Consider the following 17,715-nt stretch of genomic DNA (forward strand, 5'->3'; position numbering starts at 1 on the left):
TTCCTTGATTCTAATGCCTTATAAGTAAAGGTGCAGAACTTTTACTTTACATAGAATACTTAATTGTAGAATACACTGCTTTTGGGTGTCGATACCTTTTTTATTTTCTACTTCTTTTCCAGTACAATGATGAATAGAAACAATACCTTTTTGAATCTAGTTGTGATGATGCTGATTTTTCATGGCAGCAAAAATCAGCAAGTTTAAAAAAAAGCACAGTACCAGCAGCCAGACTTCACCATAGCTATTCATTTAATTCCAGATGCTCTCAGGAATGGTTCTTTTTTGTTTGTTTGTTTGTGTGGTGTTTGTTTGTTTGTTTGTTTTGAGACAGAGTCTTGCTCAGATGCCCAGGCTGGAGGCTGGAGTGCAGTGGTACAATTTTGGCTCACTGCAACCTCTGCCTCCCAGGTTCAAGCAATTCTTCTGCCTTAGCCTCCCAGGTAGCTGGGACTACAGGCTCACGCCACCACGCTGGCTAATTTTTTGTATTTTTAGGTGAGACAGGGTTTCACCATGTTGCCCAGGCTGGTCTCAAACTCCTGACATCAGGTGATCCTCCCACCTCAGCCTCCCAAAGTGCTGGGATTACAGGTGTGAGCTGCCATACCCAGCCTAGGAATGTTTCTTTAACAATTGTTCCTAGGACAAAAATATGCTTATAAAAATATTTCTAGGATATGTATTCGTTTATTCAAATATTTATTCAGCCTTTATTATGTGCCATAGACACTGAACATTATAGTTTGGCTTATTATTATTTTTATTAAATAATATTGGTTTCCTTTTCTTTTTCTTTCTTCAACTTTCATTTTAAAAAATCTCAAACCTATAAAAAAAGGTTGTAATAGCACAGTGAACATTTATATGCTCTTTATCTAAATTTACCAGTTGTTGATATACTGAATGTTTTCTTTTTTTCTGTATTCACACAATCTTTTTTTTTTTTTTTTTTTTTTTTTTTTTTGAGATGGAGTTTTGCTCTTGTTGCCCAGGCTGGAGTACAATGGCGCAACCTTGGCTTACCACAACCTCTGCCTCCCAGGCTCAAGCGATTCTCCTTCCTCGGCCTCCCAAGTAGCTAGGATTACAGGCATGCACCACCACACCTGACTAATTTTGTATTTTTAGTAGAGATGGGGTTTCTCTGTGTTGGTCAAGCTGGTCTCGAACTCCCAACCTCAGGTGATCCGCCCGCCTTGGCCTTCCAAAGTGCTGGTATTACAGACATGAGCCACTGCACCTGGCCCCACACACTCTTTTTTCCCTAAATCTTGTGAGAATTAATTGCAAATATAGCACTTTACCTGTAAATGCTTCATCATTTGTCTCCTAAGAACAAGGAATTCTCTTATATAAATTCTCCTATATAATCACAATACAATTATTTCAAGCAATTTAGCATTGATACAATATTATTTAATATATTGTTCGTATCAGAATTCTCCCGTTTTCCCAGTAATGCCCCTAATAGCTTTTAATTTTTTTCAATGGAGGCTCCAATTATGGATCATTTAGTTATCACATCTCTTTAGTCTTGTGTAATCTAGAATAGTTCTGTAACCTTATTCCTTCCTCCCTCCCTTCCTCCCTTCCTTCCTTCATTTCTCCTTTCCTCCCTTGCTTCCTCACTCCTTTCCTTCCTTGCTTCCTCCCTCCTTTCCTTCCTTTTTTGTCTTTTATGACATTGACTTTTTAAAATAGTCCAGGCCAGTTGTTCCATAGAATATTCCTCAATTTGGATTCATCTGATTATTTCCTCATTAGTAGATTCAGGTTATATATTTTTGGCAGGGATGCTACATAGGTGACATTGTGTCTTTCCCAGTGCATCAAATCGGGGGTACATGAGCCTGATTATCTCATTATTGGTGATGTTCAAATATGATAAGATAATATCTGCCAGGTTTTTATATTGTAAAGATGTCCTTTTCCCTTGGTAGTTAATAAGTCACCTGTGATATTATTCTTTGAACTGTGTGACTATGCTATTTGTTAATAATCTTTAACCAGGTAGATTTGGCATCCATTGATTCTTGCCTGAATCAGTTATTACTGTGGTGGTTATAATTTCTGTTATTCCTTCTGTTTATTAGTTGTTATTCTTCTGTAACAGAACAGTTTTCCCTTCTCTTCCTTCTCCTCCTTCCCCATTAAAAAAATTGTATCAATATAAACTCATGGATTCCTTTTTATTCAGACAGAACGGAGTCTCGTTGTGTCATCCAGGCTGGAGTGTAGTGGCGCGATCTCGGCTCACTGTAAGCTCCGCCTTCCGGGTTCATGCCGTTCTCTTGCCTCAGCCTCCCGAGTAGCTGAGACTACAGGCGCCCGCCACCACGGCCGGCTAATTTTTTTGTACTTTTAGTAGAGACGGGGTTTCACCGTGGTCTCGATCTCCTCACCTCGTGATTCTCCCGCCTCGTCCTCCCAAAGTGCCGGGATTACAGGCATGAGCCACCGTGCCTGGCCTATTCAGTGTATTATAATCCATTATCATTATTCTTTTTGATGCTTTAATTGTTCTAAATGTGATATGGCCAGTGGGATGCCCTCAAGTTGGGTCTTGTGTTCTTTTGTATCTCCTCATCTTTACTTGAGCACTCATTTTTTGGCACAGTAAAATGTTCTGGGCTCCCTACTGCACTCCTGGAATCAAATCATATGAGTGGGCTGGGCGCAATGGCTCATGCCTGTAATCCCAGCACTTTGGGAGGCCAAGGTGGGTGGATCACCTGAGGTCAGGAGTTCGAGACCAGCCTGGCCAACATGGTGAGACCCTGTCTCTACTAAAAATACAAAAAATTAGCTGGGTGTGCAGTGAGCCGAGATAGCGCCACTGCACTCCAGTCTGGAAACGGAGTGAGACTCCATCTCAAAAAAAAAAAAAAAAAATCATATGAGCTTTTATCTTTTCAAGTAAAATCTGGGCATTTGTCATTAAAATAAATTGTTTTGCCCATCCTTTTGAGGAAAAAATACATTAATGTATTTGATCTTTGAAACTTAAATGTAGATTAAATTCTTAAAAGTTAGATTGTTTAAAGCTGTCACAGTGACAAGTTAAGTTCTCACTAAGCTTAAATTTGAACACAAATCTGAGACAGGACCACATCTAGGCAACATTTTAAAATAAATCAAGTTTCCTTCCTTCCTATTTCTACTTTCTATTCCTTTTTGACTAATTATAGTACCTCTGTAACTTCACCATCTTTAAGGCATTCATCACTTTCATGTTCTCTAATAACTGTCCAGTAACAGAGGAAAACAGTTTAATGAACTAATTTATTATTGAATTTCTTTTTTTTTTTTTTTTTTTTTTTTTTTCGTCACCCAGGCTGGAGTGCAGTGGTGCGATCTCGGCTCACTGAAAGCTCTGCCTCCCAGTTCACGCCATTCTCCTGCCTCAGCCTCCCGAGTACAGGCGCCTGCCACCATGCCTGGCTAATTTTTTTGTATTTTTAGTAGAGACGGGGTTTCACCAGGTAAGTCAGGATGGTCTCGATCTCCTGACCTCGTGATCCGCCCGCCTTCCAAAGTGCTGGGATTACAGGCATGAGCCACCGCGCCCAGCCTTAAATTTCTGAACGTAAGAAATATTTTCAAATATAGTAATCTTCTCAGGAAAATAAGGCTTAATTTAAATTTATTTTCATGAATAACACTCTATTATCATTAAGTTTTTTACCTTTAGTATCATCAATAACAATAAAATTGAGATTTAATGTGAATGTTGTAAATAAACTGGATTATTTGAATCAATAACACCTCTTTGAGCGTTATAATGATTCTCTGATAAGTTTACAAATAAATAAACTGCTGTGTAACACTTACAGTTGTTTTCCAAAATTTGTTTAAATAGTTGTAAAAAGTTGAAACTAGATTGAGCTTTTCAATAAAGGCTAATTAATTATAAAAATTTAAAACTAGGTTAGCCTTTTCCACTAAAACCACTGTTTAAGAGATGACAGGAGAATTACGAAACATTGTTTTTTCTAGTTCTTAATAAGCTATGCTTTATGGTTTTGGGAGAGATATAATTCAAGTGGCATTTATAATACTCATCTGCAATAAATTTTAAAATTTAATATCCATAATAATTCTCCTAGGTTACTGTCTTCACTTTGCCATAACTAGTTTGATGTCCTTGGGCAAGTCACTTATTCTCTCTGAGCCTATGTCCTATTCTGTAAAAAGAAGTAGCTGAGAAAGACCTTTCTAATGTTGAATTTTTGAATTTCACACTAACATGAAAGTAATGTGCTATATCTCCACTGAATTTCTGTGTCTTTTTGAAAGGGATCTGTGGAGAGGATATTGGGTGAGTAAGGTATGGAGGGGGCTTTTAAAAACATCTTTCTGAAGGGAACATTTAGTAATACAGATATTACAGACGGCAGTGGTACTTTTCAGCACAGGCATACCCAAGAAGTTGCAAGTATTCAATGAATTTCTTTTGGCTGTAGACCTCTTTATAGTTTTTGTACTTCTTCTATCATAACAAAGTCCTTGCAATAGTGTGATAATTATAGCGTGGTAAGTTTTTACAACCACTTTGTAGCTTGAAGTACTATGGTTTGACACTAAGGGATGTCGAGGGAGTGGAATAAACCTATGTTATCTGCTTCTGGCACTACCAAGTTTTCTTTTCAATTTATTGTTGAAGTGTTAGTTTCATACCACAGATTTATCTTTAGTCCCTGTATCTATATCTCTCAGATCACTTATGAAACTTTTTAGGGCATTCCCTTCCCTCCTCCCCCATTGCTTCCGAGACATCTCTACTTACTCCAAAAGGAAGGAGGGAAAGAAGAAGAGAAATACAAGTTTAAAAAATATGTATACAGTTGATTCTCATTATTCATGGTAGCTATGTTCTATAAAGTTACTGTGAACACTGAATTAGTGAATGCTGAACCACTGTCCCTAGGATAAATATGAGTGAGTTTTCAAGGAGCGTTTGGTAACATTTTCATCAGCTGATCAGTACATAAACTTGTTTTATGTGTGTTTCTGTTAAACACACCTTATTTAATATATACTGTTGATTCACTAGCGTTAAACTCACAGCCAACAGCACTACAGATAGAATATCCCTAATCTGAAAATCCAAAATCCAAAATGCTCCAAAATCTAAACACCAACATGACGCTCACAGGAAATGCTCATTGGAGGATTTCAGATTTCTCATTTTCAGATTAGGGATGCTCAGCTGATCAGTATAATGCAAACGTTCCAAAATCCAAAAGAATCCACACCCAAAACACTTCTGATCTCAAGCTTTTTAGATAAGTGATACTCAACCTGTATAACTCATGCCTGAACGAAACCTATCTAGCACGTGTATTTTCTCCATAAGGCACATCACAGCCTTTGTCTACTGAATACTAGCCAGCACTTTGGCATTATGCTTGGATGCTGTTTGAAACAGCAAAATCACCAACAGAAAGCATAAAAATGTGAAAAACATGGCACTAAATAGACCATGAAAGGGACACTTGTTTACAGTATGCGAGAGAGCTGAAGCAAGAAGGCAGAATGTTGCCTTGTTTGACCTCAGCTGGGAATGTGCACATTGGGCCACTCAGAATTTTCACGAGTCTTCACATGTCCACAAACAAGCATGAAAATGCTACAAGTATTGATTTGGGGGATCTAAATAAATTTTAGCCAGTTAGATGAACTTGTAGATATGAACTTGCAATGAGGATCAATTGTGTATATGAAGATCAGTTGTGTGTGTGTGTGTGTGTATATATATATGTTTTAAATTATACCCCGGATCACTTCTGTATATTTTATTGTATTTCAAAAACAAAAGCCATAATATCTATTTCTGAACTTGATACATCTACATGAGTGGCATATGTTGGAGGAGATTAGCATAAAAATGGCATAAAAAACCATTAAAAATGGCACCATTTATCCCACGGCTTTCTGTTCAGCCTTATGCCTACTTTTAGTTTTAAAGCAAGAATTGAGAAGTTTACAACTTAAGAATTATGTAGGATTTTTGTGAAATCTTAAGCTACTCAATTTATTAGGGCTACTTTTAATTTGAAAACACCTTGCTATTGGGAGGTAGCTGTTGACTGACATTTTTCTTTCCCACCCATTTTTAAAATTGCCTGACACCTGTCTTTTTACTTGCTTTCATGGCTTTTAGTTTTATTGTGTCTGCTTTTTTACTGCAACCTGCATGAAATCCTTTGTAATAGTAGGTGAAGTATAAGTAAATGCATTTGTTTATAAAAAAGAATTTCACATAACTATTTAGGATAGGAATGTCTGTATACACATATTTCATTGCAAAATTAAAAACACAAATGTCCAGTTTGGAGCCATCATAAAGTTGTAGGGAAAGTATTATAATTATTGGCCTTTTTCCATACTTGGAACACACTTTAAATAGAAAAAGAATAACTTTTTGATTTTGAAATTATTCTTCTATCTAATGTTATGCATTGGTTCTATAGGCTTTGTAGCTGAGCAGTTTCTAAATAACACAGCCACTCAACTGACATACCATGGATTATGTGAACTAACTTCAACGGTTCAGGAAGGAGAACTTTGTGTGTTCTTTCGGAATAATCATTTTAGCACCATGACCAAATACAAGGTATGATATAGAAATAGCTATTTAATCGTGATTCTAAATCGAAGGAGCTTGATGTCTTTTGAGCTGCTTATAAATAAAATATTTTAGCGTAATATTTCTTAACCATCAAATTTTGAAGGTAATTATTAAATACAGTACTTCTTAAGGATGGGATGGATTAACAATTGAAGCATTACCTCAAATCACTTTTTGTTTTTTAATTCTCAACTTCTTTTTCACAGATCTTTGCAATAAGAAGTATTTTATTATTTTCTTTCTGAGAGAAAAAAATGATAAACCCTAGAGATAGAACTAGGATGACTTCTTTTTTTTTTTTTTTTTGAAATGGAATTTCGCTCTTGTTGCCCAGGCTGGAGTGCAATGGCGTGATCTCGGCTCACCGCAACCTCTGCCTCCCAGGTTCAGGCGATTCTCCTACCTCAGCTTCCCGAGTAGCTGGGATTACGGGCATGCACCACCATGCCTGGCTAATTTTTGTGTATTTTTAGGAGAGACGGGGTTTCTCCATGTTGGTCAGGCTGGTCTCAAACTCCTGACCTCAGGTGATCGCCCGCCTCAGCCTCCCAAAGTGCTGGGATTACAGGCGTGAGCCACCACGCCCAGACTTTTTTTTTTTTTTCTTTTTTGAGACAGAGTTTCACTCTTGTTGCCCAGGCTGGAGTACAATGGCGTGATTTCAGTTCACCGCAACCTCCGCCTCAGGTTCAAGCGATTCTACTGCCTCAGCCTCCCGAGTAGCTGGGATTATAGGTATGCGCCACCACACCTGGCTAATTTTGTGTGTTTAGTAGAGACGGGGTTTCTACATGTTGGTCAGGCTGGTCTCAAACTCCCGACCTCAGATGATAGCCCGCCTCAGCCTCCCAAAGTGCTGGGATTACAGGCGTGAGCCACCGTGTGCGGCCAGAACTAGGATGACATCTAATTATGGAAGTTTATATTTCAGTGCTAAAGGAATTTAGAAGAAATAAATTTATTTATTTATTTAGATGATTTGCCTTTATGATAGTGTTTGCTATTATTAAACTTTAATGACTTTAATGTGACCAAACATTAAATTCTTTAATAATGTGTGGCTTTAAATTCTTCCTGTAGTGCCATTTATGGCTCTGTCAAAAACATTTACTGTTTTACTCTTTTTATCTCTTATAGCCATTCTTTTTGTTGTTACAGCTGTCACTTAGTTCAGAAGTTTGTCATCTTATACATAGATTTCTTCAGTAGTAGAGTAGAATACTGTTCTGATCCCATCAGTAATATACCGAAAATGTTCAGTAGCACTTCATGCGTGGGGATAAAAACACAAGATATGTTCTATTTGCCAACACTTTACTTCAGCCAAAATGGTGTCTATTCACTGATAACTCTCCATTCCATACACACACTATACCTTCTAATTTCTGCACTTTACTGCCGTATCTTGAAGGAGTGGGTTGCCCCTCCACACCTGTGGGTGTTTCTCATTAGGTGGAATGAGAGACTTGGAAAAGACAGAGACACAGAGACAAAGTATAGAGAAAGAAAAAAGGGGGCCCAGGGGACCGGGCGTTCAGCATACGGAGGATCCACGCCGGCACCGGCCTCTGAGTTCCCTTAGTATTTATTGATCATTATCGGGTGTGGCAGGATAATAGGATAATAGTGGAGAGAAGGTCAGAAGGTAAACACTTGATGGCCGGGCGCGGTGGCTCACGCCTGTAATCCCAGCACTTTGGGAGGCCGAGGCGGGCGGATCACGAGGTCAGGAGATCGAGACCATCCTGGCTAACATGGTGAAACCCCATCTCTACTAAAAATACAAAAAATTAGCCGGGCGTGGTAGCGGGCGCCTGTAGTCCCAGCTACTCGGGAGGCTGAGGCAGGAGAATGGCGTGAACCCGGGAGGCGGAGCTTGCAGTGAGCCGAGATCGCGCCACTGCACTCCAGCCTGGGCGACAGAGCGAGACTCCGTCTCAAAAAAAAAAAAAAAAAAAAAAAAAAAAAGAAGGTAAACACTTGAACAAATATCTCTGCATCATAAACAAGGTAAAGAAAAAAGTGCTGTGCTGTTGATGTGCATATACATAAACATCGCAATGCCTTAAGGAGCAGTATTGCTGCCAGCATGTCCCATCTTCAGCCCTAAGGCAGTTTTCCCCTGTCTCAGTAGATGGAGTATACAATCGGGCTTTACACCAAGACATTCCATTGCCCAGGGACAAGCAGGAGACAGAAGCCTTCCTCTTATCTCAACTGCAAAGAGGCGTTCCTTCCTCTTTTACTAATCCTCCTCAGCACAGACCCTTTATGGATGTCGGGCTGCCGGACGGTCAGGTCTTTCCCTTCCCACGAGGCCATATTTCAGACTGTCACATGGGGATAAACCTTGGACAATACCTGGCTTTCCTAGGCAGAGGTCCCTGCAGCCTTCCGCAGTGTTTTGTGTCTCTGGGTACTTGAGATTAGGGAGTGGTGATGACTCTTAACAAGCATGCTGCCTTCAAGCATTTGTTTAACAAAGCACACCCTGCACAGCCCTTAATCCATTTAACCCTTAGTTGACACAGCACACGTTTCAGGGAGCACAGGGTTGGGGGTAGGGTTACAGATTAACAGCATCTCAAGGCAGAAGAATTTTTCTTAATACAGAACAAAATGGGAGTCTCCTATGTCTACTTTCTGCACAGACGCAGTAACAATCTGATCTCTCTCTCTTTTCCCCACAATATCTCACTCCTTAATCCCTGTTTGGAAAGGTCTTCTCATTCCTTTTTGCCTGTCCCAATTTTACCCATCCTTTAAGAAGCTTTTAAATGCTAACTCTTTAGTAAAGCTACTTCTACTCTCCTCAAACCAGTGGTTCTCAACCGAAATTGTATGCTAAAACTGTATGGGAGGCTTTTTTAAAACTGCCAATCCTCAGAACCTACCACCAACTCCATTAAATGAGAATCTCTGGAGGTGGGATCTGAGCATCATTAATTTTGAGTGCTTTTCAGGTTATTTTAATGTGCAGCTAAGGCAGAGTACAATTCTCTAACCATCATCTAGCTGTTATTGGCTACATCATCTTTTTTTAGCCCTTATTGGTTAATACCTAGTTACCAGTTTTCTTTCCATGTAAATGTGTCATTTTTTTCTAAATGAAAGTGGCTTATTAAAGTCGTGAATTACATCTTCATATTTTCTTCAACACTTTAGTCAATGAATTACACAAAGTAGTATAAAATAATGACTTGTTTGCTTATGTAAGAATACCCTTAAAGCCGTTGCTCTCCCATTCCTATCTTAGTTATAGCAACAGCTCATTTGTATAACTTCAACATTTTAGCTAGATGTATGTCAGATGTGGGCCCAGAGTCATCCATACTCCTCAGAAATCTAAGGCCAAAGGACATAAGGATCAGATTTATTGCTACATGGTGAATACTGCTAAATCATTTTATTTCTTACTTAACCTGACCTCTCAAGTCTAGGATTTATTCATTTATTTAACAAATATTTATTGAGCATGTATCATGTCTGGGTGCTCACTAGTAGTAGGAATACAGCCATGAGCAAGGAAGCTATGGTTTTTGCCTATTAAGGACCTCGTAGTTTGACAAGGGGCAGATATTAAATAATTACACAAATAATTATTAATTTATTTCTATTGAGATACATTTTGTTAAGGATACATATCACAAGCTGTGAGTGTTTTTATCAGGATTTATAAGTTAGTTGCTTTTATCGGGACTTATAACTTAGGGATTGTCAGGAAAGATTTATTTAAGAAGGTCACATTTAAAATGATACCTGAGGCTGGGTGCGGTGTCTCACGCCTGTAATCCCAGCACTTTAGGAGGCCGAGGCAGGTGAATCACCTGAGGTCAGGAGTTCGAGACCAGCCTGGCCAACATGGTGAAACCCCGTCTTTACTAAAAATACAAAAATTAGCTGGGCATGGTGGTGGGTGCCTGTAATTCCAGCTACTTGGGAGGCTGAGGCAGGAGAATCGCCTGAACCTGGGAGGTGGAGGTTGCAGTGAACTGAGAATGTGCCATTGCACTCCAGCCTAAGCGACAAGAGCGAAACTCTGTCTCAGTAATTAATTAATTCATTAAATAAAAATAAAATGATACCTAAAAAGTGAATCTTCTAGTTTAATCAGTTGGCCAAAAAAGAGTTAACTTAGCAGATAGAACATGTATGCAAAGGCCCTGAGGAAGGAAACAGCTTGACTCCTGAGGAATTAAAAGAAAGTCAGTGTGCCTGAAACATAGCAAGTAAAAGGAAAGAAGAAAGGCCAAATAGATAGCCAGGCACTAGATCTTGTAAAGTCTTGGGTTTTTTGTTTTGTTTTGTTTTGTTTTGTTTTTGAGATGGGGTCTTGCTGTCACCCAGGCTGGAGTGCAATGGCACAATCTCGGCTCACTGCAAGCTCCGCCTCCCGGGTTCATGCCATTCTCCTGCCTCAGCCTCCAGAGTAGCTGGGACTACAGGTGCCCGCCACCACACCCAGCTAATTTTTTTGTATTTTTAGTAGAGACAGGGTTTCACTGTGTTAGCCAGGATGGTCTCAATCTCCTGATCTCGTGATCTGCCTGCCTCGGCCTCCCAAAGTGCTGGGATTACAGGCGTGAGCCACCACACCCGGCCTATTGCATCTCAAAATTAACTATAATTCTTTTTTTTTTTTTTTGAGACAGGGTGGGGTCTCACTCCATCACCCAGGATGGAGTGCAGTGGCTACTATCATTCTCAGTATCTAATAATCTAGTCCATATTCAAATTTGCCACTTGTCCCCAAAATAGTTCTATGGATGGTTTGTTCAAACCAGGATCTAATCAAAGACCATGCATTGCATTTGATAGAATAACTCCATTTTGATATGATCCAAATCTTGTGTTCTTCAGGGATCCTATGGGCATTTGGATGATTATTTATGCCCCATTAAAATTCTTGGTTCTATTTCCTATATTCCTATTGTACCAGCTTTCCAATCCTGAGTCTTTAGATAAGACACTGCTTTACTTCTGACAGAGTACCCAGTGAGTGCTTTTTTTTTTTTTTTTTTTTTTTTTCCTGAAACAGGGTCTTGCTCTGTCACCCAGGCTTGAGTGCGCTGGTGCAATCTCAGATCACTGCAACCTCTGCCTCCTGGGTTCAAGCGATCCTCATGGCTCAGCCTCCCAAGCAACTGGGACTACAGGTGTACACCATCACACCTGGCCAATTTAAAATTTTTTTTTAGAGACAGGATATCCCTGTGTTGCCCAAATTGGTCTTGAGCTCCTGGGCTCAAGCAGTCTGCCCAACTCAACCTCCCAGAGTGTTGGGATTACAGGTGTGAACCACTACGCCCAGACATGAGTGCATTCTTTATAAGGGTCAAAAGCACGTCTTCTTCATTGACCCAGTGACAGATTACCTGATTTACAACAGAATCTATAACACTTTGGCTGTTGGTGTAGAATAGAACCCCTAAAGGAATACTTTTAAAATATTAAATGAATGCTAAATAAAATTTAGGGAAGGGGTTCTTCCAGCATGGTGTCCATTTGCTTAATAAGGGAATAAGGCAGAGAGAGGATTGTGCCTTTGTTCTATTAAGGCTGTTCATCATTAAGATTATTATTCTCTCCTACTAATTCCTGAGTTGTTTGTAGCACTTTATAAACTAGAGCCCCAGAGAATGTGTGATTTAATAAGGACACAAATAATAATTTTTAAAAATAGAGGCTGGGCATGGTGGCTCATGTGTGTAATCCTAGCACTTTGGGAGGCGAAGGCTGGACAGTCGCTTGAGGCCCAGAGTTCAAAGCCAGCCTGGACAACATAGGAAGACCCCATCTCAACAAATAATTTTGAAAGTTAGCCAGTGTGGTGGTACGCACCTATAGTCCCAGTTACTCGGGTGGCTGAGGTGGGAGGATCACTTGAGCCCTGAGCCCAGAAGGGTGAGGCTGCGGTGAGCCATGATGGCACCAAAAAAAAAAAAAAAGGAAACCTTTTTTAAACAAACTATGGCTACTTTTAAATCTACATTACATCTTCCATATCTTCCTCCTGCCTCTAGCATTTCACTTTTGAGAAACCCTGAGTTTTGAGGGACATCTTATGCATTCATATTTAATGACCAGCCAGGCTTACACATGTAATTGCAGTACTTTGAGAGGCAGAGGTGGGAAGATCGCTTGAGCCCAGTAGTTAGAGACCAGCATGGACAATGAAGTAAGACCTTGTCTGTACAAAAAACTTTAAAAAAATTAGCCAGGCATGGTGGTGTGTGCCCATAGTCCCAGCTCTTTGGGAGGCTGAGATGGGAGGATAATTTGAGTCCAGGAGATCGAAGCTACAGTTAACTGTGATCATGCCACTGCACTCCAACCTGGATGACAGAGTAAGACCTTCTTTCAAAATAAAAGGAAAAATTATATTTAATGGTCACAGTGTTTTCCATCTTTCTACTCCTGTGAACTCTTTCTCTTTGGAACATGTATCGCATAAATACATCTCATCCCACAGAATTCAAGATATACTTTCAGGCCAGGTGTGGTGTGGTGGTTCACACCTGTAATCCCAGCACTTTAGGAGGCCAAGGCGGGTGGATCACTTAAGGTCAGGAGTTCGAGACCAGCCTGGCCAACATGGTGAAACCCCATCTCTACTAAAAATACAAAAACTAGCTGGGCATGGTGGCATGTGCCCGTAATGCCAGCTACTCAGAAGGCTGAGACAGGAGAATCGCTTGAATCCAGGAGGCGGAGGTTGCAGTGAGCCAAGATCATGCCACTGCACTCCAGCCTGGGTGACAGAGCGAGACTCCATCTCAAAAAAAACAAAAAAGATATACTTTTAACAAACAAAATTTGACATCTAAATAGAATACTTTTCTACTTCAGTGGTGTTTACAACTAGGGGCTTATAATAATAAATTGCCAGTCTATAATAAACTGGCAATCAGACATAAATATCTATACTTCTATTATTTTGTTAGTGGGGCTACTTTTTAGGGATTTTTTTTTTTTTTTTTTTTTTTTTTTTGAGATGGAGTCTCACTCTGTTGCCCAGACTGGAGTGCGGTGGCGCAATCTCAGCTCACCACAACCTCCACCTCTCAGGTTCAAGTGATTCTCCTGCCTCAGCCTCCCAAGTAGTTGGGATTACAGGCGGGTACCACCACTCCCGGCTTATTTTTTTTAGTAGAGATTGGTTGCACCATGTTGTCCAGACTGGTCTCAAATCCCTGACGTCAAGTGATCTGCCCACCTTGACCTCCCAGAGAACTGAGATTACAGGTGTGAGCCACTGAGCCCGGACTAATTTTTATTACGACTTTTCAGAGGATCTTTATGCTTCCAGGTATTCATGATTATATTATATCATTATCATCTCAAGACCTAGGCCAACAGGGGAAAGTCCATGATGGCAGGACAAAAATGATTACCTAGGAAGGGTCACCTCCAGTTTCTTTACTGGTTGTACCAATTTCTGTAGGAATTTACTAAACGCTATATATGAAAAGTTTTTTTTAATATTTATTTATTTATTTAATTTTTTTTTGAGTGTGCGTTAAAATCTTTTGTCATCCAGAGTCTTTTGGAATTCTAGAGATGTTTGAGCTGTGGGCTTTGACAAGAGGGGAAGGGAGGTATATATGCTTTCTAGTTATTAATGGTATTGTTTACATCTCTATTCTAACTCCCATTTCTAGATATTGTATAGAAGCAGGAGCAAATTCTCTGTTAAGTTAAACTGTTTTTTTGTTTGTTTGTTTGTTTGTTTGAGATGGAGTCTCACTCTGTTGTCCAGGCTGGAGTGCAGTGGCACAATCTTGGCTCACTGCAACCTCCACCTCCCCGGTTCAAGTGATTCTCCTGCCTCAGCCCCCCGAGTAGCTGGGATTACAGGTGCCTGCCACCACATCCAGCTAATTTTTGTATTTTTAGTAGGAATGGGGTTTCACCATGTTGGCCAGGCTGGTCTCAAACTCTTGACCTCAGATGATCCACCCACCTTGGCCTCCCAAAGTGCTGGGATTACAGGTGTGAGCCGCTGCACCCAGCCTAGGGTTAGGCTTTTTGGTGATCCTCTATACACCAAAGTGGTGTTTAAAGGACCACTAGGTGGTGTTTCAGTACAGCAAACCATTGAAAAGTATATAGATGTTTCTAAAACCTGCACCTGGACAAAGTATTCTCTGTTTATTAACTTCATGATTTCATCTTTATCTATTTATTTTTACCACAGCTGATTTTATCTTTTTTTTTTTTCTTTCTTTTTGAGACAGAGTCTTACTCTGTCACCCAGGCTGGAGTGCAGTGGAGCAATCTCAGCTCACTGCAACCTCCACCTCCCAGGTTCAAGCAATTCTTGTGCCTCAGCCTCCCAAGTAGCTGGGATTATGGGCGTGTGCCACCACGCTCAGCTAATTTTTTGTATTTTTAGTAGAGACGGGGTTTTGTCATATTGCCCAGCCTAGTCTCGAACTCCTGACCTCAGGCAATCTGCCCGCCTCTGCCTCCCAAAGTGCTAGGATTACAGGCGTGAGCCACGCGTTTGGCCTCGATTTTATCTTTACATACTTTTTTAAGCCTTCTGCTATCATGAGGTCACAATGGATGTGTTAATCAAACTGATCCATTTTTTGTGAATAATATCTACCAATCAACCTCACACTTCCGAAAGAATATAGTACAAACAATGATTTCTATTGCACAGGACATTTTCTCTGACCACAGATATTGACTTCCTGTTGTTGGAAAGTCCTCTTATCATTCCTAGTTTTGTGGTTTACTGTTGTTAAATTCTGGAAAAATACCTCTGTGTTTCTTTCATTATTAGCAAAGTAAAATCCATCTCTGTTAGTTATTACTTGTAATAACATCCTCCATGAACCCTTCATTAAACTTTTTATTCCTCATCTATATATTGGCAACAAATAGGAATAGCCCTAATTTCTGTTATCATTTATATCACTTCTTTCCTTGTACATCCACCTGGTCTTCTACAATTAAACTGGGCGGATCCTCTTTGTGAAATACACATTGACCTCACTATTTATTTATTTACTTATTATTATTATTATTATTTTGAGATGGAATCTCGCTCTGTCACCCAGGCTGGAGTGCAGTGGCGTGATCTCGGCTCACTGCAAGCTCCGCTTCCCAGGTTCATGCCATTCTCCTGCCTCAGCCTCCCGAGTAGCTGGGACTACAGGCCCCCGCCACCACGCCCAGCTAATTTTTTTTTTTTTTTTTTTTTGTATTTTTAGTAGAGATGGGGTTTCACCGTATTAGCCAGGATGGTCTCGATCTCCTGACCTCGTGATCTGCCTGACTCGGCCTCCCAAAGTGCTGGAATTACAGGTGTAAGCCACTGTGCCTGGCCAATTTTTTTTTTTTTAATTTTTTTGTGTGTGTGAGACACTTTTATTCTGTCACCGAGGCTAGAGTGCAGTGGCATGATCTTGGCTCACTGCAACCTCCGCCTCCCGGGTTCAAGAGATTCTCATGCCTCAGACTCCTGAGTAGCTGGGATTATAGGCGCACACCACCATGTCCAGCTAATTTTTTGTATTTTTGGTAGAGACAGAGTTTCACCAAGTTGACCAGGCTGGTCTTGAACTCCTGACCTCAAGTGATCCACCCACCTCAGCCTCCCAAAGTGCTGGGATTACAGGCATGAGCCACTGCACTGAGCCAACTTCATGATTTTCTTATAAGTAATTTCAATTTTGGGGGCCAGATACAGTGGCTTACGGCTGTAATCCCAACACTTTGGAAGGCTCATGATTCTATGAAGATAATACGCTTTTCCTTTCTTTTCTTTTTTTTTTTTTTTTTGAGACAGAGTTTCACTCGTTGTCCTTCCTGGAGTGCAATGGTGTGATCTTGGCTCATTGCAACCTCTGCCTCCCGGGTTCAAGCAATTTTCCTGCCTTAGCCCCCCTGGTAGCTGGGATTACAGGTGCATACCACCATGCTTGGCTAATTTTGTACTTTTAGTAGAGACACAGTTTCACCATGTTCGTCAGGCTGGTCTTGAACTCCTGACCTCAGGTGATCCACCTGCCTCGGTCTCCCAGAGTGCTGGGATTACAGGCGTGAGCCACCGCGCCTGGCTGATCTGTGCTTTTCAACAGCATAACTAGATTGATTTCTGTGAGCAGAATGAGGAGACCATAAGAGAGCAAATGCTTTCCTGTGGGTCACTATAGATAGTGAGATGACTATTTATCCATGCAGGAAATTTGAAAGTGTAAAGATGGGTTGTATAAACCATTTCTGTCCTAGAAACAGACTCATTTAAGTCAGTTTTGCTTCTCATATTGTACATATGATCATGACTGTTGGATTCCTATCCTTACCTGATTCTATATCCTAGATCTAGTTGTTCCATTTCATTTTTATGGCCCTCCTTCACCACCCTCTGATAACTTCTGCTTGCTCTTAACTAAGATTACATAGCCCCTGTCTAGATCACATAGCTTCTAGATCTTTGGTTCATATAATGATATCTGCATAGCTCTTTTCCTATTATGACTTCTTGATTGTCCTTTTACCGTAGCAACCTTTATATTCATGTCATAACTGTTTCCCCTATCTCTTGGTTTTAAATTACTGACATCTCTGAAGTATATTCAGTCCCAACGTTTTTGAGGTTGGTTGTTTTGTTGTTGTTATTTCTTTTTTACCATAAACTCAGTCAGATGGTATGAGGTTGGTTCTGTTTGCTTTTTTACTTTATGTTTAGGGATTAGAAGTGAAAAGTAGTTTAGAAGGAGGTACAGTTCTCGATAAATACTAAAACCACGTTAAAGAAATAAATTTGTTTATTCTATTTCCTCTTTGACTAAGGCCGTAGTGGAAATTTTTTCCACAGAATGCTACATTTAAGTAACAATCCATTAAGTTTAGCTATTTTTAAAGCTGGTTGATATATCAAAAATTGTCACTTTTTAAATTAAAAGGGGAGGGGGCGGAATTTGGAAACTGGAATAAGGAAAGTGATGATTCCATAGTAGAAGCAGAGAGATTTATCTTTTTCTCTTAAATAGGAGATAGAAGCAGATAGACACAGAAATTGAGATCGATTTAGATGATACTCATGAATATAATATCTTCTGTTTATG

General features: G+C 40.0%; 1 protein-coding gene across 3 annotated transcripts in view; it reads left to right on the forward strand.

Moving 5' to 3' along the window:
* Positions 1–17,715, forward strand: part of MINDY2 (MINDY lysine 48 deubiquitinase 2) — a 93,686-nt gene that overhangs the window by 56,802 nt on the left and 19,169 nt on the right. For 2 of the 3 annotated variants that reach the window (XM_024349219.3, XM_024349220.3), the window contains exon 6: positions 6,477–6,619. The exons of the other annotated variant lie outside the window; for it this stretch is intronic. In XM_024349219.3, the coding sequence (XP_024204987.1) occupies positions 6,477–6,619 (143 nt within the window). The remainder of the gene's footprint in view (positions 1–6,476; positions 6,620–17,715) is intronic. 3 annotated transcript variants of the gene reach the window in all.

The sequence above is a fragment of the Pan troglodytes genome, chromosome 16 (assembly GCF_028858775.2).
Source record: "Pan troglodytes isolate AG18354 chromosome 16, NHGRI_mPanTro3-v2.0_pri, whole genome shotgun sequence".
NCBI lineage: Eukaryota > Metazoa > Chordata > Mammalia > Primates > Hominidae > Pan > Pan troglodytes.